The 26,957-nt window shown below is 39.1% G+C and overlaps 1 protein-coding gene across 4 annotated transcripts in view; it reads left to right on the top strand.

The window, feature by feature from the left end:
* ERAP1 (endoplasmic reticulum aminopeptidase 1) overlaps positions 1 to 26,957 on the top strand; it is a 46,955-nt gene that overhangs the window by 9,763 nt on the left and 10,235 nt on the right. For all 4 annotated transcript variants that reach the window (XM_027037420.2, XM_027037443.2, XM_027037431.2 and 1 more), the window contains exons 4-13: positions 1,882 to 2,016; positions 9,077 to 9,197; positions 9,929 to 10,083; positions 10,431 to 10,544; positions 11,865 to 11,996; positions 16,375 to 16,506; positions 16,654 to 16,725; positions 18,519 to 18,673; positions 25,277 to 25,356; positions 25,953 to 26,136. In XM_027037420.2, the coding sequence (XP_026893221.2) occupies positions 1,882 to 2,016; positions 9,077 to 9,197; positions 9,929 to 10,083; positions 10,431 to 10,544; positions 11,865 to 11,996; positions 16,375 to 16,506; positions 16,654 to 16,725; positions 18,519 to 18,673; positions 25,277 to 25,356; positions 25,953 to 26,136 (1,280 nt within the window). The remainder of the gene's footprint in view (positions 1 to 1,881; positions 2,017 to 9,076; positions 9,198 to 9,928; positions 10,084 to 10,430; positions 10,545 to 11,864; positions 11,997 to 16,374; positions 16,507 to 16,653; positions 16,726 to 18,518; positions 18,674 to 25,276; positions 25,357 to 25,952; positions 26,137 to 26,957) is intronic.

Raw genomic sequence — 26,957 nt, 5'->3', positions numbered from 1 at the left:
TCAGAGAGCTCACTGTGGATGACACTCAGGTGGAACTGACTTGGCCCAGAGTCTTCAAGGGTATACCAGCTTCTTCCTGTGCTGACCAAGGAGGCAAAATATTAGCACATAGGGACTCTGAGAGCCACAGCCAGCATCTAGGACAGTACCTTGCAACTCTAAAAACTCTGTAGAGCCCCTCCCTCACTGAATACCACAAAAATCCCTTCCTCAAACAAGATTCTGACAGCCCCCCTCAGAGGGCTGTGCTCTGTTCTGTGAAGAGCACTCTTCTGCAAATTTCTGCCAGCTAAGAACTTCTGTCTACTCCACCCACATTTGTATATGAAAACACAGGAAACAATTGTGCTGTTTTTCTGATATAAATTTGAGATAGAGAACATGGTGGTTCCAATTAACATTCCATCCCTGGGATGGGAATGTGTTCTCTAATTACAGAATCACAGCTTTAAGAGAATAAAGCACAGAGATAAGATGGAATCAAGGGGAATACTGATGACCAAAAAAGATTGGTGGAGAAACTTGTAGGTTTTCAGGAGGTAGGCTAGGAGCTCCAAAGGCTTCACAAGGATGGTGGAGCTAAATCCATAGGTATCTAAGACCTCTAGGAGAGGAAAATCTCTAATGTAATCTTGCCTCTTGGACAGGAAAGCCCTCCCATTGGCAGAAATCTTACAGGATCAGCCTGAACTCAGGCTGCGGACCTGGAGTTTGGGGGAAGGACAATGGGGTCTCAAAGGATCATTTCAGTGGCTGGAAAAGCAAATAGACCATTGGAATATTGAATTGTTTGGGCAGTGGGCAAGATTTAATCACATTTAAAGGTTAATTAATTAACTTTAATTAATTAATTATTAAAATTTCCTCTGCAATTTCCTAGTAAATAGCACAACTTCAGGAATGAGAATTTTGACTAGGGCAGAAGGCATTTAAAAAGAAGAGGTAATTTGGAGTTTTTTCCAGAGTAAACCTGTGTCGACTATCAGAGTCAGGACTTAAGTGAGCAAAGAGTGGCCATCACACACACATAACTGGTGGTTGGTTGGTATTAAAAAGAAGCACAAGGGCACTGAAATAGAGGTAGAAATAAGATTTCAGGAAAAATGCATGTGCTAACATGGAATTTCCCAGGCTGGTTCTCCTCTTGTTCTTGTTCTCCAAACTCACACCCCAGTGCTGTGTGTTGCCTGAGGTATTACACTTCCCTTTTTGGAAGCAGACCTCTTAGACTGTACCGCCATCACCCCCACCCCACTGCAAGGCTTCTCCCTGATTGCACTTAAAGCTGATTCCAATGAAGCAAATCAGAGTTTGGAGGAAGCTTTGCCATGTCAGGCCCAAGCATGGGTTACTTTCAGTTTTTTAGGAAAATAGAGGCTCTATTTAAGCTGTACATGGTTACATGTTTTCCCATGGGAAAAAAAAATCAGACATTGTATTTCTAGATAATTCTCAAACCTGTATTTATGGTCAGGTGGACTACCTCTTAGTGAAACCACCAATCTCAGGTTTGCTTTGTCCCATTCATATTATTAATCTTCATGTACCAGATATGAGTTAGTTTGCAACCATCTGGGGTAGTGAAAAGAAATTTAGTGATGATACTTGCACAACTGTAAATATAATAAAAAAACACTGAACTATATACTTCAAAATGGTGAATTTTATGATATGTGAATTATATCCCATTTAAAAAAATTGAGTAGAATGGTCTTTATATCTAAATTATAGTCAGGTATTAGAAAGACAAATTTTAAAATAATATAAATATTGTGCTATGTACTTTCAATATTATATCTGGTGGTAAGGAGATTTCTGTTTATAAACTGTTTTCAATGCATTGGATAATTGGATTATTTGCTGATTTTATTCTGATTTTAGGTTAAATCTGTGACTATTGCTGAAGGACTCATAGAAGACCATTTTGATGTCACTGTGAAGATGAGCACCTACCTGGTGGCTTTCATTATTTCAGATTTTAAGTCTGTTAGCAAGATGACCAAGAGTGGAATCAAGGTGAACCTGTGATTGTCACATAGGGTGACCAGCTTGTCCTGATCTGACACTGTCCTGGTTTTAAAACTAGAAGCCCCACATTTTGGGCACATTCCTGAGTCTTGGCCCAACCAGGAAGGTTGGCATCCTATTGTTACAGATGCTCGTATTTATAATGAAGTTCTAACACAAAAACATGCAGAGAGGCTTGGCCTGGCCTAGATCATAGTCCTGGCTCCACCTTTAGCAGGCATTCTGACCTTGACTCTGCTCCCTTTGGAACTTAGTTTATATTTCTTTAAAATGTGTAAGTTGGACCAGATCCTGCAGTGTTTTCTGAGGTTGCCTCTGGCTGTCACTTACTGCAGTTTAGAAGTAAATGTCACTGACTACCTGAGCAGAGGATTTCTGGCCTTGAGTAGGAAGTAAAATAGAGCAGTCTGCTTGGAGTATTAAATGACTCTGGGGAGAGCATTTATGCCAGCTAATACTGGAATACTGGAGAAAAGATCTTGTCAAGGAGTACTTGCCCCTTTTCTGGGTACCATTGCATAAGGAGCAACCTATTCAACTATATGTTGTTGGGCTCTGAATGCAAATAGGGGTTTTTTTGGTTTTTTTTTTTTTTTTGGAGAAGAGGAGCTTTAATTTGAAGATGCCTAATTTATTCTGGTTTTCGCTGAGGCCTGAGTAGATAGGACTTCTGGGTTGGTGAAAGTGTGAAGATTTCAGCGAGAGTGGCTTGCCTGGAGATGGTGTGGAAACTTTGTGCCTTTTCCCATACCTTGCCCTGCACATCTCTTTCTCAGTTACATCCTTTTATAATAAGTAAAATATTCCTCTGAGTTTTGTGAGCTGCCCTAGCAAATTAATCGAACCTAAGGGGGAGGTCTTTGCAACCTCTAGTCTGTAGCCTGTGGGTCAGAAGCACAGATGGTAACCTGGACCTGTGAATATCATCTGAAGTGGGGGTGGGGACAGTTTTGTAAGACTGAACCTTTATGTTGTGGAATCTGTTGTATCTCTGGGTAGTGTCAGAATCGAGTTGGAACTGTGGGACACTCAGGTGGTGTTGGAGAACTGCTTGGAGGTGTGGGCATAACACCCCCCAACACACACACACACACACACACACACACACACATTGGAATTAGGTCCAAGAATTCTTTTTACCTATTAGTATTTTTAGGCCTTTTATTTCTTTAAACACATTAAACGTTTTATATTCTAGTTAACTGTCCTATCTGAAGTCTTTATGTGTCTCATTCTGTGATTTGTTGTTTCTGCTGGTTATTGTTTTGTTCCTGTGTGTATATTGAACTTACACTACCTGAGTTGACAGTGGGTTCTTCCACAGAGAATTTGTTTGCTCCTGGCAGATGCCTGGGAGCCCTTACCAGCCCATGAACCGCTTTAAATCAAATTATTAGCTTCAGGTTTTTGAGCCACCTGGTTATTGTGAGTCCAGTTGCTAACCAGCATGAAGATTAACTTGCTGATTCACTCAGGACTTCCCACAACCTTCCCCATATGGTACCAAGACTTGAAAAAGGCATTTTTTCCCCCTTGCAGTCTCCTTGAGGAAGGGGATGGCTATTTTTAGTTTATCTTTACAGAAAGGGTATGGTCCTATAGGGTTCAACTTTATGCATGGTGCATATTCTGTTGGGGTTTCCCCCCTTGGACGGGCTCTGGACTTTGTCTTCTATCCCCTGAGACCTTCAATGCTGTGAAAACCAAAGCTCAAGTCCATTTGTGTTAGGTTAGTGTCCTCAGGACAAAAGCTGGCTGCAGGGCTCTTCTTTCTAGGAGGGTTCTACTGTTATTCATTTTTGGCATTTAAGTTTTCTTTACTTTTCCATTATTCCATAAGAACATTTTTAAAAAGACCTTTTTGTTTACGTTATCCAGCATGTTGTAGTTTTCAGAAGGGGACTTGGTCAGAAATAGGTGGCATTAATACAAGAAATTGAACTTCCAATTTTCTTCCTAAGTGGCAACCATATTCCACAAAATGAAACTGTTGATGTCCATCTTCCATACAATTGTGGAGATGTCATAGACTCTGGATCTGGAGTTCTCTCTTGTCCATCAAGAGAGCGGACACAGGATTAAAATGAGACAGAGGCTAATATCCGGGAGGAGACCAGAACCCTGAGTAAGGGTCCTTGCTTCGTTTTTATTAGGATCAGAAGGCTTACAAGTGTGATGGCTGTGCACAAAGACACAGTGAAACTGTGAATATTAACTCATGTGTTGGTGAGAAAAGGTGATCTTGAAGATATGCAGTGTTAGGGGTTTGGGTCAATACAAAGCAAAGTCCTGGCATTGGGCAGATGGTTGTTTATGGCAGGCATGAGGCCCAAGTTATGTTAATATGTTGATTTACATAAATTTCACCATGGCTAACAGTATGAGCGAAGAAAGGCCTAGCTTCCAAAGATTAACAAGCCAGGGTCCTTTTAATTTCTATGTGCAGAAATTATAGGGCCAGACAAGCCTCTGTCCTTCCAAAAAATGTTCTGTCTACTAGATTGGTCAAAGGATATGGTCTTATTTGAATATTTTGTTTCAAGATGTCCTCTAGGACCCCTGTCAATAATGGTCCAATTGCCCCAGTGAAGATTATGCTCAGTCTCTCCATAACAGGTTGTCCAAGGAATATTATTCCAGGGGTGGTCTGAATACTTGAGACTAGAGCAAGCTAGAACATTAGGAGTGTGAGATATGTTTGTTTTTTGAGGTATATCAAAGCTTGTGGCTGTGAAAAAGGTAAAATTGGCCTTTTAGAGATTTTGGTCTGTACATGTAAAAGCCAGTTGATTCTTACTTTGAGACAAGCAGATTGCTAAGTTTGGTAACACACATAGGAGGTGCTGGGATAAGCCACCATTGAGGTCTTGGCATATAAAGCCAATGCTCTTGTTCAGTTTGGAAGGGCAGGTTAAGATTGGCTCCTCCCATGAATTCAGTGTCATTATTGCTACCAGGAATATCCAGGTCTAGGAGTGTTAAGCTGTCAAATATAGGTGGGTTAAGGAGATGAGCCCAATATGAATATTGAGCTTGGCCCGGACAAATGAGGACAAGGAGAAGAATCAGGGTTACCTGTATCGAATTCCTGTCAATGATGGAGATCATGGCCATCAGATGCGAGTCAGGGGTATATGCAATACCATTGTGTTGTAAGAGGATGCCGGCCTGGTTAGACAGGAGATTAAGGCTTCCCCATGTTATGTTGCGTTTGTGGAGTGGCTTCAGGATGAGGAGTCAATGAAGAGGCTTTTTCCATCTTGAAAAAGGGGGGTTGGTGGCTGCTCATTAAGAGTCATTCTCTGGAAGTACTGGTTCATTGGAAGATATCCAGGGGTCTCCATGGTATGGCTTCACCAACCAACAGAGAGGGGATCCATAGAGGTCCAGAATCTGAAAGAACACAAACATATCCTCCTCAACCCCAGGTGAGAAGTTTAGTGGGCCCAGTCCATGTGGGCCCCCTTTCAGGGGTTTGGTATAGCACCATAGGATGAGAGGGTTTATCTGATTTTGAAGAATGTCACTCAGCTGCTGTTAGTCTTTGAGGATTAAGATTTAAAAAGTTAAGAGTAATCATAGCATGATCAAGAAGGAGCTGAGGTTGTAATGTAGATAGCCATGGGTATCTCTCCCTTTTTTGTTTTGTGTTGTTGTTTTTTTTTTAATTTTTTTTTCAACATTTATTTATTTTTGGGACAGAGAGAGACAGAGCATGAATGGGGGAGGGGCAGAGAGAGAGGGAGACACAGAATGGGAAACAGGCTCCAGGCTCTGAGCCATCAGCCCAGAGCCTGACGCGGGGCTCGAACTCCCGGACCGCGAGATCGTGACCTGGCTGAAGTCGGACGCTTAACCGACTGCGCCACCCAGGCGCCCCGCTTTTTTGTTTTTTTAACAAGTTTTTGAGCATACTATGTGCTCCTTTTACAATTTCTTGGCCTTGTGGATTGTAAGGAATGGGTAATTCCAACCAAGGCTTAAGTAAAACAACTTAAAAAGGGCATGCTGTCCTGTCATTTTACCCTTTTTGTTAAAATTTTATTTATTACCTTTAACAAAAATGTATGCTCATTTTTTATATCTTTCTTACATATCTCTTACTTTTTTTATATATGGAGTTACTTTCCTTATTTCCATTAGCCTTAATTATATTTAGCAGAATTTTAACTCTTAGAAACCTTAGTCTCCATTGAAAACAAAGTAGTAACCAATTGTAAACCATCTGTTACATCAGAAATTTTTTAGGTGGCAGACTTATGGATCCATTAAGCATAAAGCATGCTTTTTAATAGATTTAAATGTCCTCAGTATTTTTGTCATAGAAACCAGAAGCACAAACCTACGGTTAGTAAGCAATGCTTTACCATTCCATTTGATTTGGAAGAGGCCTAAATGTTCAATAGATTTAATTTATCATTTAAGCAAAATGTTAAAGTTTCAGGTTACCAAAGACCCTGAAAGCTATTTTAACAATTACCCATGAAAACTATGAGACAAAGTTAACCATTACTTTAAGTCATCCTTTGGCTGACAAATTGGAAAAGAGATAAAATGAACTTATTTGACCTTCAGTGAACCTTAGTAGAATAAAGTTTTATTTAATTTTGATAATTTAAAAGACATGTCTATCTTAATTACATTTTATCTGTGTCCTCTTAAAAGTTTACCATTGTCAATTTTTTCCTGTGGAACCAGTGAGGAATTCTGAAGTGGGTGGCCCTAGTCTAAGGGGGTATTTTTTGCTCTTAGGAGGAAGAGTTGATGCTGCCTGAGGCATTGAAGAGCCAGATATGCAGGTTGTATCCCAGTTGGTGCAGGACCCTGAGGAGTGGGAAGGGAAGGCCTAAAGGGTGAGGTGCCCACAGTTGGCCTGAAGGCAGATAAAGGCATAGAGGGCACAGAAAGAGTTCTCGTGGTCCTAAAGCCTGTTAGCTCAGATAGATGAGCAGGTACAGATTTTTGTTTTGTTTTGTTTTCCACTTGTGGAATTAGGCAGTCTTATGTCAGGCCAGAGAAGACAGAGAAGTTCCCCAAGACAAAAGGAGTTTTGGCAGCTGCTTGGGAATATTCCTTAAAACCTCCATCCTGAGGTAGACTAACCAGAGACAGTTGGCTCTAATTATCGTAGTCATTGACCAAGGAAATGAATGAGGGAGAAACCCCCACGTGTAGTTAGAGTAGCCAGAGTATATTGGGAGTAACAGTGAGAGAGAGAGAGTCCCCTTTAAAAGAGACGGCCTGTGTAAAATAAGTCATACTATTTTAGTGCATTGTTTTGCTGACAATGATTGGAAGCTGAGCTTGTTGCCTTAGTTGGGAACATTGTCCTGTACTGGACAGTTGTTCAAAAGACGCTGGAATAGCAGCGTCAAAGTTTTGCATAGCACGAGTTACACAAGCGTCATGAAACTCTTGGGCATAGACAGCATACTGGGCTGGAGTCAAAATGATTTTTATAAGAGAGCCCCAGTCCTAGGCACACATGGAATAGTGCCACAAATAGTTTCTAAAATGCAGATCGTAAAAGGGCTGTGGAGCCATACAGCTGAACTGATTTCTGCAATTCCTTTACTATTTGAAAGAGCAGGCCTTCACGGACGTATTGCCCGTTTTGCCCGACAACGGGAAACACCTGGAATTCACCGGCCTTCTGGGCTTCTTAATGCACTTTTGCATTGGGGTGAGGACTTTATCAGAACCAGTCGGTGAGGTTTCTTGAGGCTCGATATCGTCCCACCCTTTGGAGAGAGGGTGTGTATCTTCTGGCTGTAAAGGCAGTGAAGGCACAGTCTGACTATAAAAAAGCCTAGGGTTTTCCTCTTTTTTGGGTAATTCTGTATCTTTATATGCATCGTCTGAACTCAATGGGAGAAGGGCAATATGGACAATGGACCAAGTAAGGATTACCTCAGGGGAGGACATTAGCCACCTTGGAATGCTGAGATTTTAATGTTTTCCCTACTCGCTCCCAAATATCAAGATCATAAGTTCCTTGTGATCTGATATCTGAGGCAGTGTTGCTGGGTAATCATAATTCAAGGAGTGCTTTCTGAGTGAAGATAGTGCCAGCCACCTTTCCCAATGATTGTAAAATATGAATGTACTCTTTCTGCTCTGGGGATAGGGAGTCTCCCATGATAAATCTCTCCAAAGTTCCGCGGCAGCAAATCCTAATATAGTTTCGCTTTTCTCTTAGTTCATCAGGAAGAGATTGTAATCTGGTGTGTTTTTCTTGGAGCTGTTTAGTCGGTCCATGGCATCCCGCAGTCCTTGAGTTGCACCACCTTCTGGCCATGTCAGGCCTGGGTCACCATCTGTTGTAGACTTAGGGTCTGGAGTTCTCTCTTCTCCAGCAAGAAATCCGGACGCAGGATTAAAATGTGAGAGAGGCTAACGTTTGGGAGGAGACAAGAGCCCCGAGTAAGGGTCCTTGCTGTGTTTTTATTAGAATCAGAAGGCTTAAAAGCGTGATGGATGTGCACAAAGAGACAGTGAAACCATGAACATTAACTCACAGGTGTGAGGAAAAGGGGGTTTTGCAGATATGCAGTGTTAGGGGTTTTGGTCAACACAAAGCAAAGTCCTGGTGCTGGGCAGCTGGTTGTTTATGGCAGGCATGAGGGGCTTTGTCTGTTTATCCTAGCTTGCATAGGGGACAAGAGAGTGAGAGCATGCTACCTCAGGGACATCAAAGTACCTTTCTTTGCTAATAAGCTCCCCTCTGGGCAACTTTGGCCTGTTGCGGTTGGGCAGCAGCCCTATATACCTGTTACCTAGGGCTGGGCAACAGCCCTATTTACCTGTTCACCTATTCTGGACCTTCCCTCCCATGAAAGCAGCTTTCTGATTCTGTACTAAATTGGGGCGCTTCGGCCCTGAATATCTAATCTTGGTTACCAAATCTTGGGTGCTTTCATCCTGTGGCTTCCTATTTCTTTATGCCTTGTTAACCCATGGGTACAAGCTCAGAGAATTCCTAAGTTTATTCCCCACGTGGAGAGAAGCCACTATGGCATTTGAGTAACTAACTGTGCTTTCTCTTCAGGTTTCCATATATGCTGTGCCAGACAAGATACATCAGGCAGATTACGCACTGGATGCTGCAGTGACTCTTCTAGAGTTTTATGAGGATTATTTCAGCATTCCATATCCCTTACCCAAACAAGGTAGAAATTTTGCAAGATTATTTCAAGTTGTGGCATTTAATGACCTCAGCTATGTATTATATCCCCGTAATTGGCATTCCCACGGTATCTCAGCAGCCCTTCAAGTCTAGACCTCTGGCAGGAGAAGGTTGCTCCTTCTCACCCCTAATCTATACAGTAAATTTCTAATAATAGCAGGAGCAGATCTTGATAAGATTTCTGAGGCACATGTCATGGTGATAATTTTACCTTCTGACCTTAAAGATAAACTCAGTTGTATTAGTGGGCAGACAGCAAAGGGCAGAAGCTGCATCTTTTTCATTATTTGCACATATTTGGTAGAAATAGAGAGGGTGCTCAATAAATTTTTCTTAATGAACACATTTACACAGTGTAAGGAAAATCTGCAGTTTCCTTCTTAAATGGGCTTTTAAAACTATTATTTGTTTGAGATTTTAGGTGTATGGGAGTCAAGGGCATCCAAAGTCAAGTGTATAATTGAGGAAATTATTATTAAGAGTATCCAATCCCTGAATTCCTTGTCAGGAAGTTGGAAGAGGAGTCAGAAGGCCCGAGGCCCCAATCTGACTTTGTCATGCAATAGCAGAGCAACCCTGAATCACTGAGCCTCTTTTTCTAGGTTGTGATAAATTCTTTTCTTTTGATCCCTACACCCATCCATTCTGAAAGTTAGTGTGTTTGGGCAATGTCTAGTTTAGGGACTGTTAATACATTTTTGTGTCCTTTCCAAGATCTTGCTGCTATTCCTGACTTTGAGAGTGGCGCTATGGAAAACTGGGGACTGACCACATACAGAGAATCTGTTCTATTGTTTGATTCTGAAAAGTCTTCTGCATCAAATAAGCTTGGCATTACTTTGACTGTGTCCCATGAACTGGCCCACCAGGTACACAAGATAAATGATACTTTTAAAAATTGTGGTGAAACTACATCTATTTTGCTTTTATGGGACTTGAAAGACTATTCATATTGATACATGAAGTGTATCGATTCATCTTTACTTTGTCTTTTTTTCGATAGGAAAAATGATTTCTTTTAAAGCATAAGGTCCCATGTTTTAAAATGAATGTCGAAAGGTTTTTCTTCTTATTTTGATAAAAAATTCTGTAAATGTTACTTATATGCTGACATTGCACATATGAAATCTTTCCTTCTGAATGCCTTATGTCTGTAACTGTGTAGATAATCCAGTCTCCATAGAAATGTATGAATAATCTAGTACTTTCCTTTTAGTGGTTTGGGAATCTCGTGACTATGGAATGGTGGAATGATCTTTGGCTAAATGAGGGATTTGCGAAGTTTATGGAGTTTGTGTCTGTCACTGTGACTCATCCAGAACTGAAAGTCGTAAGAAGTATTTACTTATTTTTAATAAGTTGATACTGCTGTTTTGTTCAGTGTTGCTGGTCTTTGATTATAGAATTCATGGAAATATTAATAACTCCCTGATAGCTTAGATAAGAATCTGGTTTCTAAAATGCTAGTGAACTTGAAAGGTAACACAAATGCTTATTTCCTAACTGGATTGCTTATTTCCAAATATGTGATTGTTAGGAAATTATGTTAAATCTTATCCTCCCTTATTATAAAAAAGCTAGAAGTAATGACAGCCTGTCTGTTGCATATCATTTCCTCAACCATTAGTTTCCTCTCTGAAGGATTATGTACAGATTGCTTTTATTTCAATAGTATCCTGCTTGTCAAATCAAATACGATTCTACTTGTTTTAGGTAACTGCACACTTGTTTACTTATGAGCCTACACTCGGGAGTCCCAGACTTAATGCTTTGGAACCTTTACATGTTTATTTTAAAAATCAGGTGTTTAACTTGTGAAAATCGCATGTAGTAAAGCTAAAAAAGAAACTTACTTTAAAAACAAACAAAATCCCCCAAACAATCCTTTACCCCACTATAATTTTGACCTAGGCGTATATTAACTTCTCATTTTCATCTTCCTGTACACATAATTTATAGTTGTAATGTCTATATAACTATTGTACTACAATGGATCATAAATATTTTCCCATTTCCACATATGCCTTAATAATAAAAATGATGATGTGTGTATGTTATTCTGTTGAGTAATATGCCCTAAGAAATTAGATTATATTTGGAATTTGTCCTCCATTTTTTTTTTGACCATATAGTTTTAAATTTAAATTTCTATGGGGTGCCTGGGTGGCTTAGTCGGTTGAGCGTCCAACTTCCGCTCAGGTCATGATCTCACGGTCTGTGAGTTTGAGCCCCGTGTCAGGCTTTGTGCTGACAGCTCAGAGCCTGGAGCCTGCTTCGGATTCTGTGTCTCCCTCTCTCTCTGCCTCTCCCCTGCTCATGCTGTGTGTCTCTCTCTGTCAAAAATAAATAAACATTAAAAAATTTAAATTTCTTTGCCTTAAAATAAGATGATTGGAGATGTTGGAATCACTACACATTTTAGTTTGTTGTTTTGGCACTGTTTGACTATAGGAATGATAGTTCTATTTTTAAGTTAAGAGAAAATTGTCTTCTAAAGTGACAGGCATTTAAGATGAACAAAATCTAAAATGTTCACCTAAAATTGTTTCTAGGATGCTCTTTAGAAAACTGCAATTCTATCTAGCCCAGATAAAACATTTGTCCTTTGATATTTTTTATCTAAAAATAAATCAAGTCTTTGTCTCAATAGGAAGATTATTTCTTTGGCAAGTGTTTTGATGTGATGGAGGTAGACGCATTAAATTCTTCACACCCTGTGTCGACAGCTGTAGAGAATCCTGCTCAGATTCGGGAAATGTTTGATGAAGTTTCTTATGAAAAGGTAAAAATGGATTATAAGGGTACATTTTAGACATCAAACTTATAAAGACTTTGGTGGAGAGATGACAGAGGGTTATGGGGTGGCTTTCCATAAGGAACAACCCAGATGGAATGCCTTTTATGCTGTCCCATGCTGGCAGGGGCTTAACTTTAAGTTAAACTTGACTCTTTAAGCTTAACTTGAAGTTTGGTTTGTAATCCTAAAGATTATATTATAGTCAGTTTGTCATTTACTCTGTCATAAAGTGAAAATCCATGGTCTACAATAACTTTGTCTTTTATTTATCATTCAACAAATAGGTCTTGATTGAGCATAATTGTTGTACCAGGCAAAAATCCATGCCCCATGTAGCTTGCCTTTCACTGCCTTCAAAAATGGTTTATATTGTTGAACTGCGAAATACTGTCCTATACAGTGTGTTTAATACAGAATTGGAAATGGTTGCTAACATCTAGTGGGAAATTTTACATAAAAATCTCGATATCTGGCTTCTCTGGACAAGAAAAAAGAAAAAAAAAAGGATTCTTATGACACTGGTTACATGGAACCTGGGTAATTTCCCTTGGCAATGCAACCTGGAGATAAAGTCATAGTTCCTTCTTCATGAGATCAAGGATGCTTTTCCAATTCTCTTTCCATTCCCAACTGTTTCCATTGTTTTTAACGGGCAGAGAAGGTCATTATCATTGTACTAGGCTGTTTTATTTGTAGTAAACAGAACGGTATTTCTTCGATGTTTCCATAAGTAGTTCAGGGGAGATAAAAACAACACACAAGTACATAACTTGGTGGAACAAATTAGAAAACCCAAAAACAAACCCACTCATACAGTTATTATTTTTTTTTTTATCTGTGAAAAAAGAGCCAAGAATATACAATGGGAAAAGGAGAGTCTCTTCAATTAATGGCTGTCCCACGGTTGTGGGACTGAGCCCTGTGTCTAGCTCTATGCTGGATGTGGTGTCTGCTTTAGATTCTATTTCTCTGCCTCCTCTCCTGCTCCCACACTCTCTGCCTCTAAAAGAAAAAAAAAAACAGACACACACACATTATATATTTATAATAGAACTACACGCGTAGGGCAGCTCCATTGCTCTTTGTGCAGAATTAAAAAATAGAACTACCGTATGATTCAGCAATTCTGAGTGTTTAAAGAAAACAAAAACACGAATTCAAAGATAATACACACCTTCATACTCATTATAGCATTATTTACAATAATGAAGATAAGGAAGCAACCTAGGTGTCCATCAATGAATGAATGGATGAAAAATGTGATATGTATATACAGCAGAATATTATTCACCCACAAGAAAGAATGACATTTTGCCCTTTGGACAGTGTAGATGGACCTTGAGAGCATTATGCTAAGTGAAATAAGTCAAAGACAAATACCATATGATTTTGCTTATATGTGGTATTCTGAAAAAACAAAAAACTTCACCTTTCACAGAACAGATTGGTGGTTGTCAGTGGGTGAAGGGGGTTAAAAGGGTACATATTTTTAGTTAGAAAACCTTTAAGTCACTGGGATGTAATTTACAGCATGTACTATATAGTTAATAATACTGTATTGCATATTGGGAAGTTGCTAAGAGTACATCTTAAAAGTCCACATCAAAAGAAAAATTGTAACTCTATGTGGTAACAGATGTTAACTAGACTTATTGTAGTAGTCACTTCACAGTATATACAAATATTTAATTACTATACACCTGAAACTGTTACATGTAAATTATACCTCCATAAAAACTTCAAATATTTGTGTTTTTTAAAAGTTTATTTAGTTATTTTGAGAGAATGAGCAAGTGTGAGTGGGGAAGGGGCAGAGAAAGAGGGAGAGAGAATCCCAAGCAGGCTCTGTACTGATAGCCCCAACATGGGGCTTGAACTCAACAACTGTAAGATCATGATCTGAGCAGAAACCAAGAGTCAGAAGCTTATTAACTGATCCACCCAGGCACCCCATCAATAAAAACTTTAAAAAGTATCCATTCTTTTGGCAGAGATATGCACTCCATGTTGATATTCAGGGATCCTGACTTTGCCTGTTATCCCCACCGTCCCCTAGAGCCACAGAAAAAGGGACAGTCTATGTCTTGAGAAGATATAAGAAATTCTCTCAGAAAAGGAGATTTTGTACTTCTTAAAGGGTGATTTCTTTCTAGGAAGAAAAGGAAGTAGGAAGGGCTTTCAGGGTCAATGGAATCATTATTGCTTAGAAAAAAGATTTAAGAGAAGATAGTATATACAGGAAGTGAATAGAGGGGTTTGAGGGGAGAAGAAGGATGTTTTTGGGAATTAGAAAGTTACATTGAAAAAAAAGGTGGAAGAAGACCAAAGCAGGAGGCATCACAATCCCAGACTTTAGCCTCTACTACAAAGCTGTCATCATCAAGACAGCATGGTATTGGCACAAAAACAGACACATAGACCAATGGAATAGAATAGAAACCCCAGAACTAGACCCACAAACGTATGGCCAACTCATCTTTGACAAAGCAGGAAAGAACATCCAATGGAAAAAAGACAGTCTCTTTAACAAATGGTGCTGGGAGAACTGGACAGCAACATGCAGAAGGTTGAAAGTAGACCACTTTCTCACACCATTCACAAAAATAAACTCAAAATGGATAAAGGACCTGAACGTGAGACAGGAAACCATCAAAACCCTAGAGGAGAAAGCAGGAAAAGACCTCTCTGATCTCAGCCGTAGCAATCTCTTACTCGACACATCCCCAAAGGCAAGGGAATTAAAAGCAAAACTGAATTACTGGGACCTTATGAAGAGAAAAAGCTTCTGCACAGCAAAGGAAACAACCAACAAAACTAAAAGGCAACCAATGGAATGGAAAAAGATATTTGCAAATGACATATCGGACAAAGGGCTAGTATCCAAAATCTATAAAGAGCTCACCAAACTCCACACCCGAAAAACAAATAACCCAGTGAAGAAATGGGCGGAAAACATGAATAGACACTTCTCTAAAGAAGACATCCGGATGGCCAACAGGCACATGAAAAGATGCTCAACGTCGCTCCTCATCAGGGAAATACAAATCAAAACCACACTCAGATGTGACCTCACGCCAGTCAGAGTGGCCAAAATGAACAAATCAGGAGACTCTAGATGCTGGAGAGGATGTGGAGAAACGGGAACCCTCTTGCACTGTTGGTGGGAATGCAAACTGGTGCAGCCACTCTGGAAAACAGTGTGGAGGTTCCTCAAAAAATTAACAATAGACCTACCCTATGACCCAGCAATAGCACTGCTAGGAATTTACCCAAGGGATACAGGAGTACTGATGCATAGGGGCACTTGTACCCCAATGTTTATAGCAGCACTCTCAACAATAGCCAAATCATGGAAAGAGCCTAAATGTCTATCAACTGATGAATGGATAAAGAAATTGTGGTTTATATACACAATGGAGTACCACATGGCAATGAGAAAGAATGAAATATGGCCCTTTGTAGCAACGTGGATGGAACTGGAGAGTGTGATGCTAAGTGAAATAAGCCATACAGAGAAAGACAGATACCATATGTGTTCACTCATATGTGGATTCTGAGAAACTTAACAGAAACCCATGGGGGAGGGGAAGGAAAAAAAAAAAAAGAGGTTAGAGTGGGAGAGAGCCAAAGCATAAGAGACTCTTAAAAACTGAGAACAAACTGAGGGTTGATGGGGGGTGGGAGGGAGGGGAGGGTAGGTGATGGGTATTGAGGAGGGCACCTTTTGGGATGAGCACTGGCTGTTGTATGGAAACCAATTTGACAATAAATTTCATATATTGAAAAAAAAATTAAAAAAAGGTGGAGGGGAAGAAACAACCTAAACAGAAAATTTTTTTTTACCCTTGAATGAATTCCCTCATTTATGTCCCTTATCCATTAGAGGCATTTGAGTTTGTGATCTACAATCCACATGAATGGGGGTGGAGGGGAAAAGAGCCCTTAACCCAGGAACACAGGGTATGTAGGAATTCTCTTTTCTCATTGTTACTCTTGCCTTCTATGCTCCAGCTGTCTGTGCTCCCCTCCCTTCCTTAACCGGTACCTCTGCTTCTACCTCTTGGACCTTCTGCCCCCACTGCTGCACTAGAGTGGCAGTGGGGAAGGCAGGTGGTGGTCCAGCGTTCAGTGTTGATGCTGCACCATTTGCTGACCTGTGAGTAATGGGAATGGGCCATGATGTTAGTTTGTCCTGTGGGAGACTTGGTTGCTTAGTGGACTGAGAAAGAACAAAAACAGTCCTGTTCAATCCCCTCCCTAGACAGGTTTAGGTTTAACCTACTTTCTTTAAAAAAATTTTTTTTAAAGTGTGATGGTGGGTTAGATGATTAAACTATAACCATGCTTGACATTGTCTTTTCAGGGAGCTTGTATTCTGAATATGCTAAGGGATTATCTCAGTGCTGATGCATTTAAAAGTGGTATTGTACAGTATCTCCAGAAGTATAGCTATAAAAACACAAAAAATGAGGACCTGTGGAATAGTATGGCAAGTGTGAGTATGGTTTTATTTATCTCTATTTTCGGAATCCATAGGCTTATTATCATGTTTTGTTTTTCCTATACCATATTAATCCATCTGAGCAGAATCATGAGTGTTTTCTACAGAACTGAGAATAATATGTTTATTTTTGGTTTTTAGATTTGTCCTGCCAATGACACACAAAGAATGGATGGCTTTTGCTCCAGGGGTGCACATTCATCCTCATCCTCAGTAAGTTGTTAGATCTCTACATGCTACCCCTAAGCACATATTTTGAGTCCACATTCTTTGAAGGAAACCTCTGTGCCAAACTCTTTGAGGCCCTTCATTCTGTCATTCTTCTCTACAAAAGATTGTGTTTAAACTATACCAGACCGACAGTCTTTTATAATTTCTTTTGAGAACTATCTACACAAGGGAGTTGAATAGCATTCTTGGGTAACAAATATCACTGGTACTGATTTGTTGAGCTTCATTCTCTGTAAAGCAGTGAATGTATGGCATGTTTCTATGGTAGACGGGGTCTGTATCAGTCAGGCTATATGGATCATTTCCATAGGTCTTCATTTGTGAAACAACAAATAAGGGCAGTGAACATTCTGGAGAGCTTACTATGTGTCAGGCAAGTGCTAATAAGCACTTAGGTACAATACCTCCTTTACTTTGCAGAATAAGACCATGAGTGGGGTACTTTTACTTCTATTTTAACAGATTGGGAATATGGAATCCAAAAGCCTATGCTTAGTAAATTACAGAGTGGGGATCTGAATTTAGATTTAATTCATGTGTTTAACTGTTAAGCTGTGAAGAATTCATAATATTTGAGTCACAAAACAATGTGAGTCTGTTTATCTGGACTTGTGGAATATTTTCCTAGGTGGTGGAGGTTAAATCCACAGATTCAACTAAATTTTATTCACCATATTTTAATTTTTTTGGCTTTTGGTTTTTAGAGATCGCTTTATTCAGTAATTTCTAGATTGTTTTGTAGCATGTTTTGTCTTTTTTTACTAGCTCTTAAATATCTTTAGAAGCTTTGTTTTTATTTTTGAGTGTTATCTTTCTTTTCTTTTAATATAATTTATTGTCAAATTGGCTTACATACAACACCCAGTGCTCATCCCAACAAGTGCCCTCCTCATTGCCCGTCACCCACTTTCCCCTCTCCCCAACCCCCCCATCCACCCTCAGTTTTTTCTCTGTATTTAAGAGTCTGTTGTGGTTTGCCTCCCTGCCTCTCTGTTTGTAACTATTTTTTCCCCTTCCCTTCCCCTATGGTCTTCTGTTAAGTTTCTCAAGTTCCACATATGAGTGAAAGCAGATGATAACTGTCCTTCTTTGGCTGACTTATTTCACTCAGCATAATACCTTCCAGTTCCATCTATGTTGCTGTAAATGGCATGATTTCATTTTTTCTCATTGCTAAGTACTATTCGATTGTATATATAAACCACATCTTCTTTATTCATTCATCAATTGATGGGCATTTAGGCTCTTTCCAGAAGCTTTTTTAGTATCAAAAATGTATTCTCCTTTGAATTTATGACTGTTGAGTGTGGACTATCTTGATGTTACCACTTAGGAAGTACAGGCTGTTGACTGATGATTTCCGCCTCCTCCCGCCCCGCGTTGCTTCTCTGGGAGCCAGTAATGATATATAGGTGTTGAATGCCTGGCCATTTTGTCTCCCTTCTCTGCCTTCATTCCCATGCCTGCTTTGTGCGGTGTGCCAAGCCCAAGGTATGCCTGGTAGAACCAGATACATGCTCTCAAGACATGACCTACACATGTAGATAGAGGAAGAGAATGAAAAGAAGTAATCAGTGCTCTAGTGGGAATGCTATGGCAGAAGACAGTGTGGGGAAGGGAGGAAGGAGGACAGGGTCTGATGAGCCAAGGAAGGGATGAGGAAAAAGCCTCACAGAGGCTGTCAACAGGAAGTAACCCTGTGAGCACAAGCTTGGGTTCTCTATTAGAGTTGGGCGAGTGGTCACATGTCGGTTTTTTTTTTGTGTATAAATCAGCACTGGCGTCAGGAAGGCCTTGATGTGAAAACCATGATGAACACGTGGACGCTGCAAAAAGGCTTTCCCCTGATAACCATCACGGTGAGAGGGAGGAATGTACACATGAAGCAAGAGCACTACAGGAAAGGACCTGATGACGCCTCAGAAACTGGGTAACATTCATAGAGAAAAGCTCATTTTGTTGCCTAGGTACCACCTGCCTTGTACGATGAAATCTTATTTTTCAGAGTGCTCTTAATAGATGCTGAAATATTTCAATGAAAGCTATGTATCCTATAAAGGTGATTACACAGCACTGTCTTCCCAAAAGGATAACAGTGGCTTTAAACCTTGGTTCATCGCCCTAAAGCTGATTATATGTAATTATTTTGACATTCTCACATTGTGTAGTTTGATAGGATGGTAATTTCCAGTTACTGACTTGAAGCGACCACTGCTAAATTACAATAGTGCCTGGCATTTGGGTTTTCACTGAGGGCATAAACATTTAGGTGACTTCTGGGGATTATGAGAGACTCAGATCTCTTTTGGAAGTCCAAGTTAGATCCTGGGACCTGTTCAGCTTTAACACTTCAGAGAGACATCAGTGGAAAGGAGATGTGGCAACTTGACTGACTCTTGATAGGCCGTATGTAAAAAAATTTATTTTGAAATAATTTCACACTTACAGAGAAGTTGCAAGAAGAACACAAAGATTCTTTACCCAGGTTAACATATATGTTAACTCTTAACCACATTTGCTTTATCATTCTCGTTCTCCTCCTCCCTCCCCTTTTCTCCTCTGTGTCTTTACAGTTATAACCCAAAGTATGTATATACAACCTAAGATAAAACCTTTCCATGTGTAATCCAAAATACCCAACAGTTAAAAAAAATATACTCTCTGTATCTATATCTTTTATATGGTCTCTAAATAACATGTATTATTGAAGTATAATTAATATCCTAGTAGTTTAGGTGTAAATCCTACTGATTCAATGTATTTTATGCATTACAAAATGATAACAATGGTAAGTCCTGTTACCATCCTAAATAAAGGTATTACATTATTGACAATATGCTTTATGCTGTAAATTACATCCCATGACTTACTTATTTTATAACTGGAAGTTTTTATCTTTTAATCTTCCTTACCTATTTCATCCCCTGTCTCCACCCCCTGTTTCCTTATTTATGAGTCTTTCTGTTTTGTTTGTTTTGTTTTTCAGATTACACATATAGGTGAAATCTAGTTGTATCTGTCTTTATCTGTATGACTTACTTCACTTGACATAATATGTTCTAGGTCTATGTCTGTTAATTGCATATGGGAAGAGTTCATTCTTTTTTATGGTTAATACTCCACTGTGTGTGTGTATGTATGTATGTGTATACTATTGTATATGTATAGACATACACACACCACATCTTCTTCATCCATTTATCAATAGACACTTAGGTTTCTTCTGTATCTTGCTATGATTAAACAATACTGCAGTGAACAATACAGGTGCATGTATCTCTTCAGATGTATGTTTTCATTTTCTTTGAATAAATACCCAGAAGTGGAATTGCTGGATCCATATTGGAGTTCTATTTTTAATTTTGTGAGCAATCTACATACTATTATGATAGTGACTGCACCAATTTACGTTCTCACCAATTGGAAAATGGAGCCTTCCATTTTCTCAACATTCTTGCCTACTCTTGTTATTTTTTTCTTTTCTTTTCTTTTCTTTTCTTTTCTTTTCTTTTCTTTTCTTTTCTTTTCTTTTCTTTTCTTTTCTTTTCATCATGGTAAGTGTACTCTTGATTCCCCATCACCTATTTCACCCATCCCCCCACCCATCTTCCATCTGGTAAACATCAGTTTGTTCTCTATAGCTAAGAGGGTACTTTGTGGTTTGTTTCTATCTTTTTTCTTTTCCTCATTTTTTGTTGTTTCTTAAATTCCACATGTGAGTGAAATCATATGGTATTTGTGTTTCTCTGACTGACTTCACTTAGCATTATACTCCCTAGCTCCATCCACATCTTTGGAAATGGCACGATTTCATTCCTTTTTATGGCTGAGTAATGTTCATACACACACACACACACACACCACATCTGTATCCATTCATCTCTTGATGGATACTTGGGTTGTTTCCCTAATTTGGCTATTGTAAATAATGCTGCTATAAACATTACGATTCATGTGTCCCTTCAAATTAGTGTCTTCATGTTCCTTCGGTATACCCACTACTGTGATTACTGGATCATAGGGTAGTTCTATTTTTCAGTTTTTGAGGAATCTCCATACTGCATTCCACAGTGGCTGCACAAGTTTGCATTTTCACCAATAGTGCACAAAGGTTCCTTTTTCTCCACATCTTTGCCAACACTTGTTTCTTGGGTTTTTAATGCTTCTGACAGGTGTAAGGTGAAATCTCATTGTAGTTTTGAATTGCAATTCCCTGATATGTGATGTTGAGCATCTTTTCATGTGGCTCTTAGCCATCTGTATGTCTTGTTTGGAGAAATGTCTGTTCATGTCTTCTCATTTTTTAATTGGATCATTTTTTGGGTGTTGAGTTATAAGTTCTTTATATGTTTTGGATACTAACCCTTTATTGGATATGTCATTGGCAAATATTTCCCATTCTGTAGGTTGCGCTTTAGTTTTGTTGGTTGTTTCCTTCACCATGAAGAACCTTTTTATTTTTATGTAGTCCCAATAATTTATTTTTGGTTTTATTTCCCTTGCCTCAGGAGACATCTAGAAAAATGTTGTTGTGGGCAACTGCCTGTGCTCTCTTCTAGGATTTTTATCATTTCAGGTCTCACATTTACGTCTTTAATCCATTTTGAGTTTATTATTGTGTATGGTGAAAGAAAGTGGCCCAGGTCATTCTTTTGCATGTAGCTGTCCAGTTTTCCCGACACTGTTTTATACCAGTACCATACTGCTTTAATTACTCCCATTTTGTAATATAACCTGAAATCTGGCATTGTGACACCTCCAGTTCTGTTTTTCTTTCTCAAGATTTTTTTTCAAGAGGTCTTTTGTTTCATACAAATTTTAGGATTGTTCTAACTCTATGAAAAATGCAGTTGGTATTTTTATTGGAATTGCATTAAATCCGTAGATTGCTTTGGGTGCTGTAGACATTTTAACAGTATTCTTCCATTCCATGAGCATGGAATGTCTTTCCATTGTCTTGAATTTCTTTCATCAGTGTTTTATATTTTCAGAGTCCAGCTCTTTCACCTGTTTAAGTTTATTCCTAGATATTTTATTGTTTCTGGTGCAATTGTAAATAGATTGTTTTCTTAATTTCACTTTCTCCTGTTTCATTATTAGTGTATAGAGGTGTAACAGATCTCTGTCCATTGATTTATATCCTGTGACTTCACTGGATTCAGGGTTTTCTATGTATGGTATCATGCCATCTGAAAATAATGAGAGTTTTATTTCCTCCTTATCAATTTGGATGCCTTTTATTTCTTTTTGTTTAATTGCTGTGGCTAGGACTTCCAGTACTATGTTGAATAAAACTGGTGAGAGTGGACATCCTTATCTTTTCCCTGACCTTAGAGAAAAAGCTCTCAGTTTTTTACCATTGAGTATGATGTTGGTTGTGGGTTTTGCACATAAGGCCTTTACTATATTGAGGCATGTTCCCTGTAGACCTACTTTGCAGATGGTTTTTATCACGGATTGATGTACTTTGCTCAGTGTTTTTTTCCGTATCTATTGAAATGATCATAGGGTTTTTATCTTTTCTCTTATTAATGTGACATATGTTAATTTTTGTGTGAGTGTGTGAATATTGAACCACCTTTGCATCCTGGGAATAAATCTGGCTTGATGGTGGTATATGATTTTTTTTAAATGTATTGTTGGATTAGGTTTGCTAATATTTTATTGAGGATATTTGCATTTATATTCATTAGAGAGATTGGCTTGTAGTTCTCTTTTTCTTATTTCTAATTATGGCCTTTTGTTTTTTTCTTAAAGAAGATTCCTTAACATTTCTTATAATGTTGGATAGTCGTCATGAACTCCTTTTTCTTTTGCTTGTGCTAGAAACTCTCTCTCTCTTTCTTTTCTGAATATTAACCTTGCTTGGTGGGTTATTTTGGCTTTAAGTTTTTCTCTTTCAGCACTTTAAATATATTCTGTCACTCCCTTCTGGTCTGCAAAGTTTGTGCTGAAAAATCAGCTGATAGTCTTATGGGTTTCCCTTCTTTGTGACATTTTGTTTTTATATTGCTGCCTTTAATATTTTCTCTTTAACTGTTAACATTGTAATTATAGTATGTCTTGGTGTGAATCTCTTTGGATTCATCTTGTTTGGCAGTTTCTGTGCTTTTTGGACCTGGATGTTTATTTCCTTCCTCAGCATTGTGAAGTTTTAACCATTATTTGTTTAAATATGTTTTCTGCCCCTTTCTTTCCCTCTTCTCCTTCTGGGACCACTATAATGTGAATGTTTGTCAGTTGATGTTGCACCACAGGTCCCTTATATCCTATCCTCATTTTTAATTATTTTTTCTTTTTGCTATTCTGATTGGGTGATTTCCACTATTCTATTTTCCAGATTATTGATCTGCTCTGTATCGTCTAATCTGCTCCTGATTGTTTCTATTGTATTTTTCATTTAAGTTGTTATTCAGCTCTGTGACTTCTATCTGGTACTTGCTTACATTTTCTGAATATTTATTGAAGTTCTCACTGTGTTCTTCCATTCTTCTCCTTAGTTCAGTGAACCTCTCTATGACCATTACTTTGAACTCTTTATCAGGTAAATTATTTACCTGTATTTCATTAGAGTTTTTTTCTGGAATTTTCTCATTATCTTTTGTTGGAATTATAATCCTCTGTTTCTTTAGTTTGTTTCATTTCATATGTATATTTCTATGAGTTAGGTGGAAGAGCTACTTCTCCTGGTCTTTAATGGACTGGCCTTACACAGGAGCATCCCCTGTGTAGATTGTGTGTGCCTAGTGGTTTTGGCTGTCCAGCGGAAGCTGAAGTGGGATGGCAGGGAGTGTCCTAGGGCAAATTGCACCAAGGTTGTCTTGGTGGGATGGCTGGAGCTGGATTGGGAATGGGCCCAGAGTTCCCAAACATTCTGTGCTGTGGCTGCCCTGGTGGAATAGCTGGAGCTGGAGTGTGCATGGGCTTGAGGTTCTGGAGCATTCTTTCCCTGGGCCACCCTGGAAACAGCTGGAGTTGGAGGGGATGCAGCCCTGGTGGAATGTCTAGACCTGGAGTGGGAACAGGTGCAGTCCATGGGGTCCTAGGCTACCCTGCCCTAAGGCTGCCAATGGCAAGATGGCTGGGGCTAGAGTGGGCATAAGCCAGGAGGGTCCCAGGGTACCGTTCTGGGGCCACCCTAGCAGGACATCTGGAGCTGGTGTGGGCTAGGGTCCTTAGACTTGCTGGGGTGTCTCTAGCCAGCTGGCTATAGTGACTGAACCCAGCTCCTGTCCACAATATCATGGTTTAGGGGGAATATAAACAGTGATGCTCACCAGAGCCTATGACTGCAGAGAGTTCTAGAAATTTCCCCACTGTTTGGTAGATTCTCTAGAATTAGTCACTGGATTTTCTTCACTTATAATCTAGTTGTCCTGTAGATTTCTATTTGTCATTTCCAAGGGCAGGCAAGTCTGCCTGTGGAGCCTCTGGTAATATCCTTCCCTCACTGTGTTAGGTTGGGGTTCCTTTTATTATCTTGTCTCTGTCTCTGCCTTCTTTGTGTGGTCCCTCTGTCATTTGTTGTGCAGAAGCTATTCAGGCAGCCCTCCGTTCTTTTTCAGGAGGAGTTGTTCTATATGTAGGCATAGTTTTTTTTTTTAATATGAAATTTATTGTCAAATTAGTTTCCATATAACATCAGTGCTCATCCCAACAGGTGCCCTCCATATGTAGGTATAGATTTGGTGTATTCACAGGAGGAGGTGAGTTTGGTGTCTTCCTATGCTGCCCTCCTGGATCCAGAGGAGCTTGTATTTTTTCTTAGCTGAAGGTAGTTGTACCCTGAAATAGTTCAGTGTGATATTTTCATAAAAACAAGAATGTTGACTTGTGTAAGCACAGTATAATTATCAAACTTATGAAATGAAGTTGATATAATCCTTTTATCTGTAAAGTTGATTTCAGTTTTCCAGTTGTCATAATACTATGTAGCAAAAGAAAAAAATTCTCATTCAGGATTTAATACAGGATCACATTGTATTGTCACCCATGTTCAGTTTTGTGTTGTTTTTTTTTTCTTTGCTTCCTTAAACAGTTCCTCAACTTTTTTCTTTCTTGACCGTGGCATTTTTGAAGAGTACAGGCCACTTTTCTTAATAGAATGCCCTCCATTTTTTATTTTCTGCTGTTTTTCATGATGAGATTCAGGTTGTGCATCATTGGCAGGAATTTTACGGAAGTGATGTTGTATTCTTAACAGATTATTTAGGGGCCACATGATGGCAATTTATTCCATTAATAGTGGTCAGGGTTTTTAAGGTAGGACCTCTGAGTTCCAATCAGCCAACCACTGCAAAGGATGCCAGGGCTCCCTGGAGCTCAAATTCCTAGCTCTACTGAGAAGTCCAAGAAGAATGAACATTGCCTAAGCTGGCACCCCTTGCAAGGCAGGAAAACAGGCTGGTGTTGTTTTGACCTCTTGGCTGTAATAGTTTTGGTACCATCATTTAAACTAGCCAGTGTCTGGCATATGATAGATGATTTAATAACTGTTGAAGTAAGTCAACAAATAATGCATCCTTTCTTGAAGGTACCTGTGGCATGTTCCATTGACATTCATTACGAGCAAATCAGATTCAGTCCAAAGATTTTTGCTGAAGACAAAAACAGGTAACTTCTTGTAGAAATAACCAGGATAAGTTAAGAAACTGGAAATGTGTAAGACTTAGGTACTCAGTTTGTTGTACTATTTATCTTGGTTAAAACCTAAAGACCAGGTCAACCTTTATTCAATATATTCAATATATTCAGTAACCTTTATTGAAAGCAAATCTTTGGCTTTCAATTTTAGTGAAGATAGAAGGTTCAAAATATTCTCTTGTGTCAAAAAGCCAGTAATCTTGCCAGACCAAGATTAAAGCAGTTGAATTATATAATGCTAAATAGGAGGGCTTACTAGTGAAAATTCCCTATTATTTTGTTAACATTGCTGGATTATTTTGCATGTATAACCTGAAATGTGGCTGTATTCTTCCCCTAGATCTGTAAATCTGAAAAAATTGGTGTCTCAAGCTAGTATTGGCTTTTACCTATTGGAATGGGCTTTTATGGTTTCTAAAATAAATGTGTTCAATATGAAACTCATTTCAGTATTAAAATTGTTGAACATTAAACTTCCCTTTAGTTTCTTTGTCCAGTCTCTGATCAGAAAAGCTTTCATCAGTGAAGAGAGAAAATGGAACTATGATTTATTTTATTTGCTCTAGATGTGCTCATTCTCCCAGAAGAGGTAGAATGGATCAAATTTAATGTTGGAATGAATGGCTATTACATTGTGCATTATGAGGATGATGGATGGAATTCTTTGAGTGGTCTTTTAAGAGGAGCACATACAACAATCAGCAGCAATGATCGGGCCAGTCTCATTAACAATGCATTTCAGCTTGTCAGGTAATACAAACTCCTCAGGGTCTTGGTTTATTTCTGAAAGCAGCTGTTAGCATTTGAATGCTTGATTTCTGAAGATGAAAATGATTACTTGCTAATTAGAAGTTGAAAGGTGTCTTCCCCTAAGTTCTTCTTACAATCTAAGGTTGCTTTTAGTCTCATGGTTAGCCATGTGTCTGTGTTTGCAGAGTAAGGTAAAGGAAGTGATCTGTATTTTAATCTTTTTTTTTTAATGTTTTTATTTTATTTTTGAGAGACCATGAGAGAGGCAGAATGTGAGCAGGGGAAGGGCACAGAGAGGGAGACACCGAATCCAAAGCAGACTCCAGGCTCCAAGGTGTCAGCACAGAGCCCGACATGGGGCTTGAACTCATGAACTGCGAGATCTTGACCTGAGCTGAAGTCAGACACTTAGCTGACAGAGCCACCCTGGCGCCCCTGATGTTTTTCATTAACAACTCAGACTGATGCAAAAGGGTGTAGAAAATCAGGAGATCAGCATTCTGGAGAAGCCCTTTGTCCTGCAGCTTTTCTGGCCCTGCTATAATACAGGAGGTTTCTGCCCTGCTGGGTCCTTCACATTCTGGAAACCTTAGAAGACCAAGTGGCTCAGTACCAAGTTTTTGCATTGTGACTCTTTTATTAAAAAATTTCTCCCCCCAACTCCTCAAACTGGATACCTGAACTTCACAGCAGCTGTATGGAACATGCTCATAAAATGTGGACTAACCAAATGATCTTTGAGTTGTTAAGGACAGTGTTCACTCTAATTTTTTGCCTTATGACAATGGCTTTTAAGGAAATGGTTCCTAGGTGCTCAGTCA

This window comes from Acinonyx jubatus, chromosome A1 (assembly GCF_027475565.1).
Source record: "Acinonyx jubatus isolate Ajub_Pintada_27869175 chromosome A1, VMU_Ajub_asm_v1.0, whole genome shotgun sequence".
Classification (NCBI taxonomy): domain Eukaryota; kingdom Metazoa; phylum Chordata; class Mammalia; order Carnivora; family Felidae; genus Acinonyx; species Acinonyx jubatus.
This window is presented reverse-complemented; position numbering and strand designations above follow the sequence as displayed.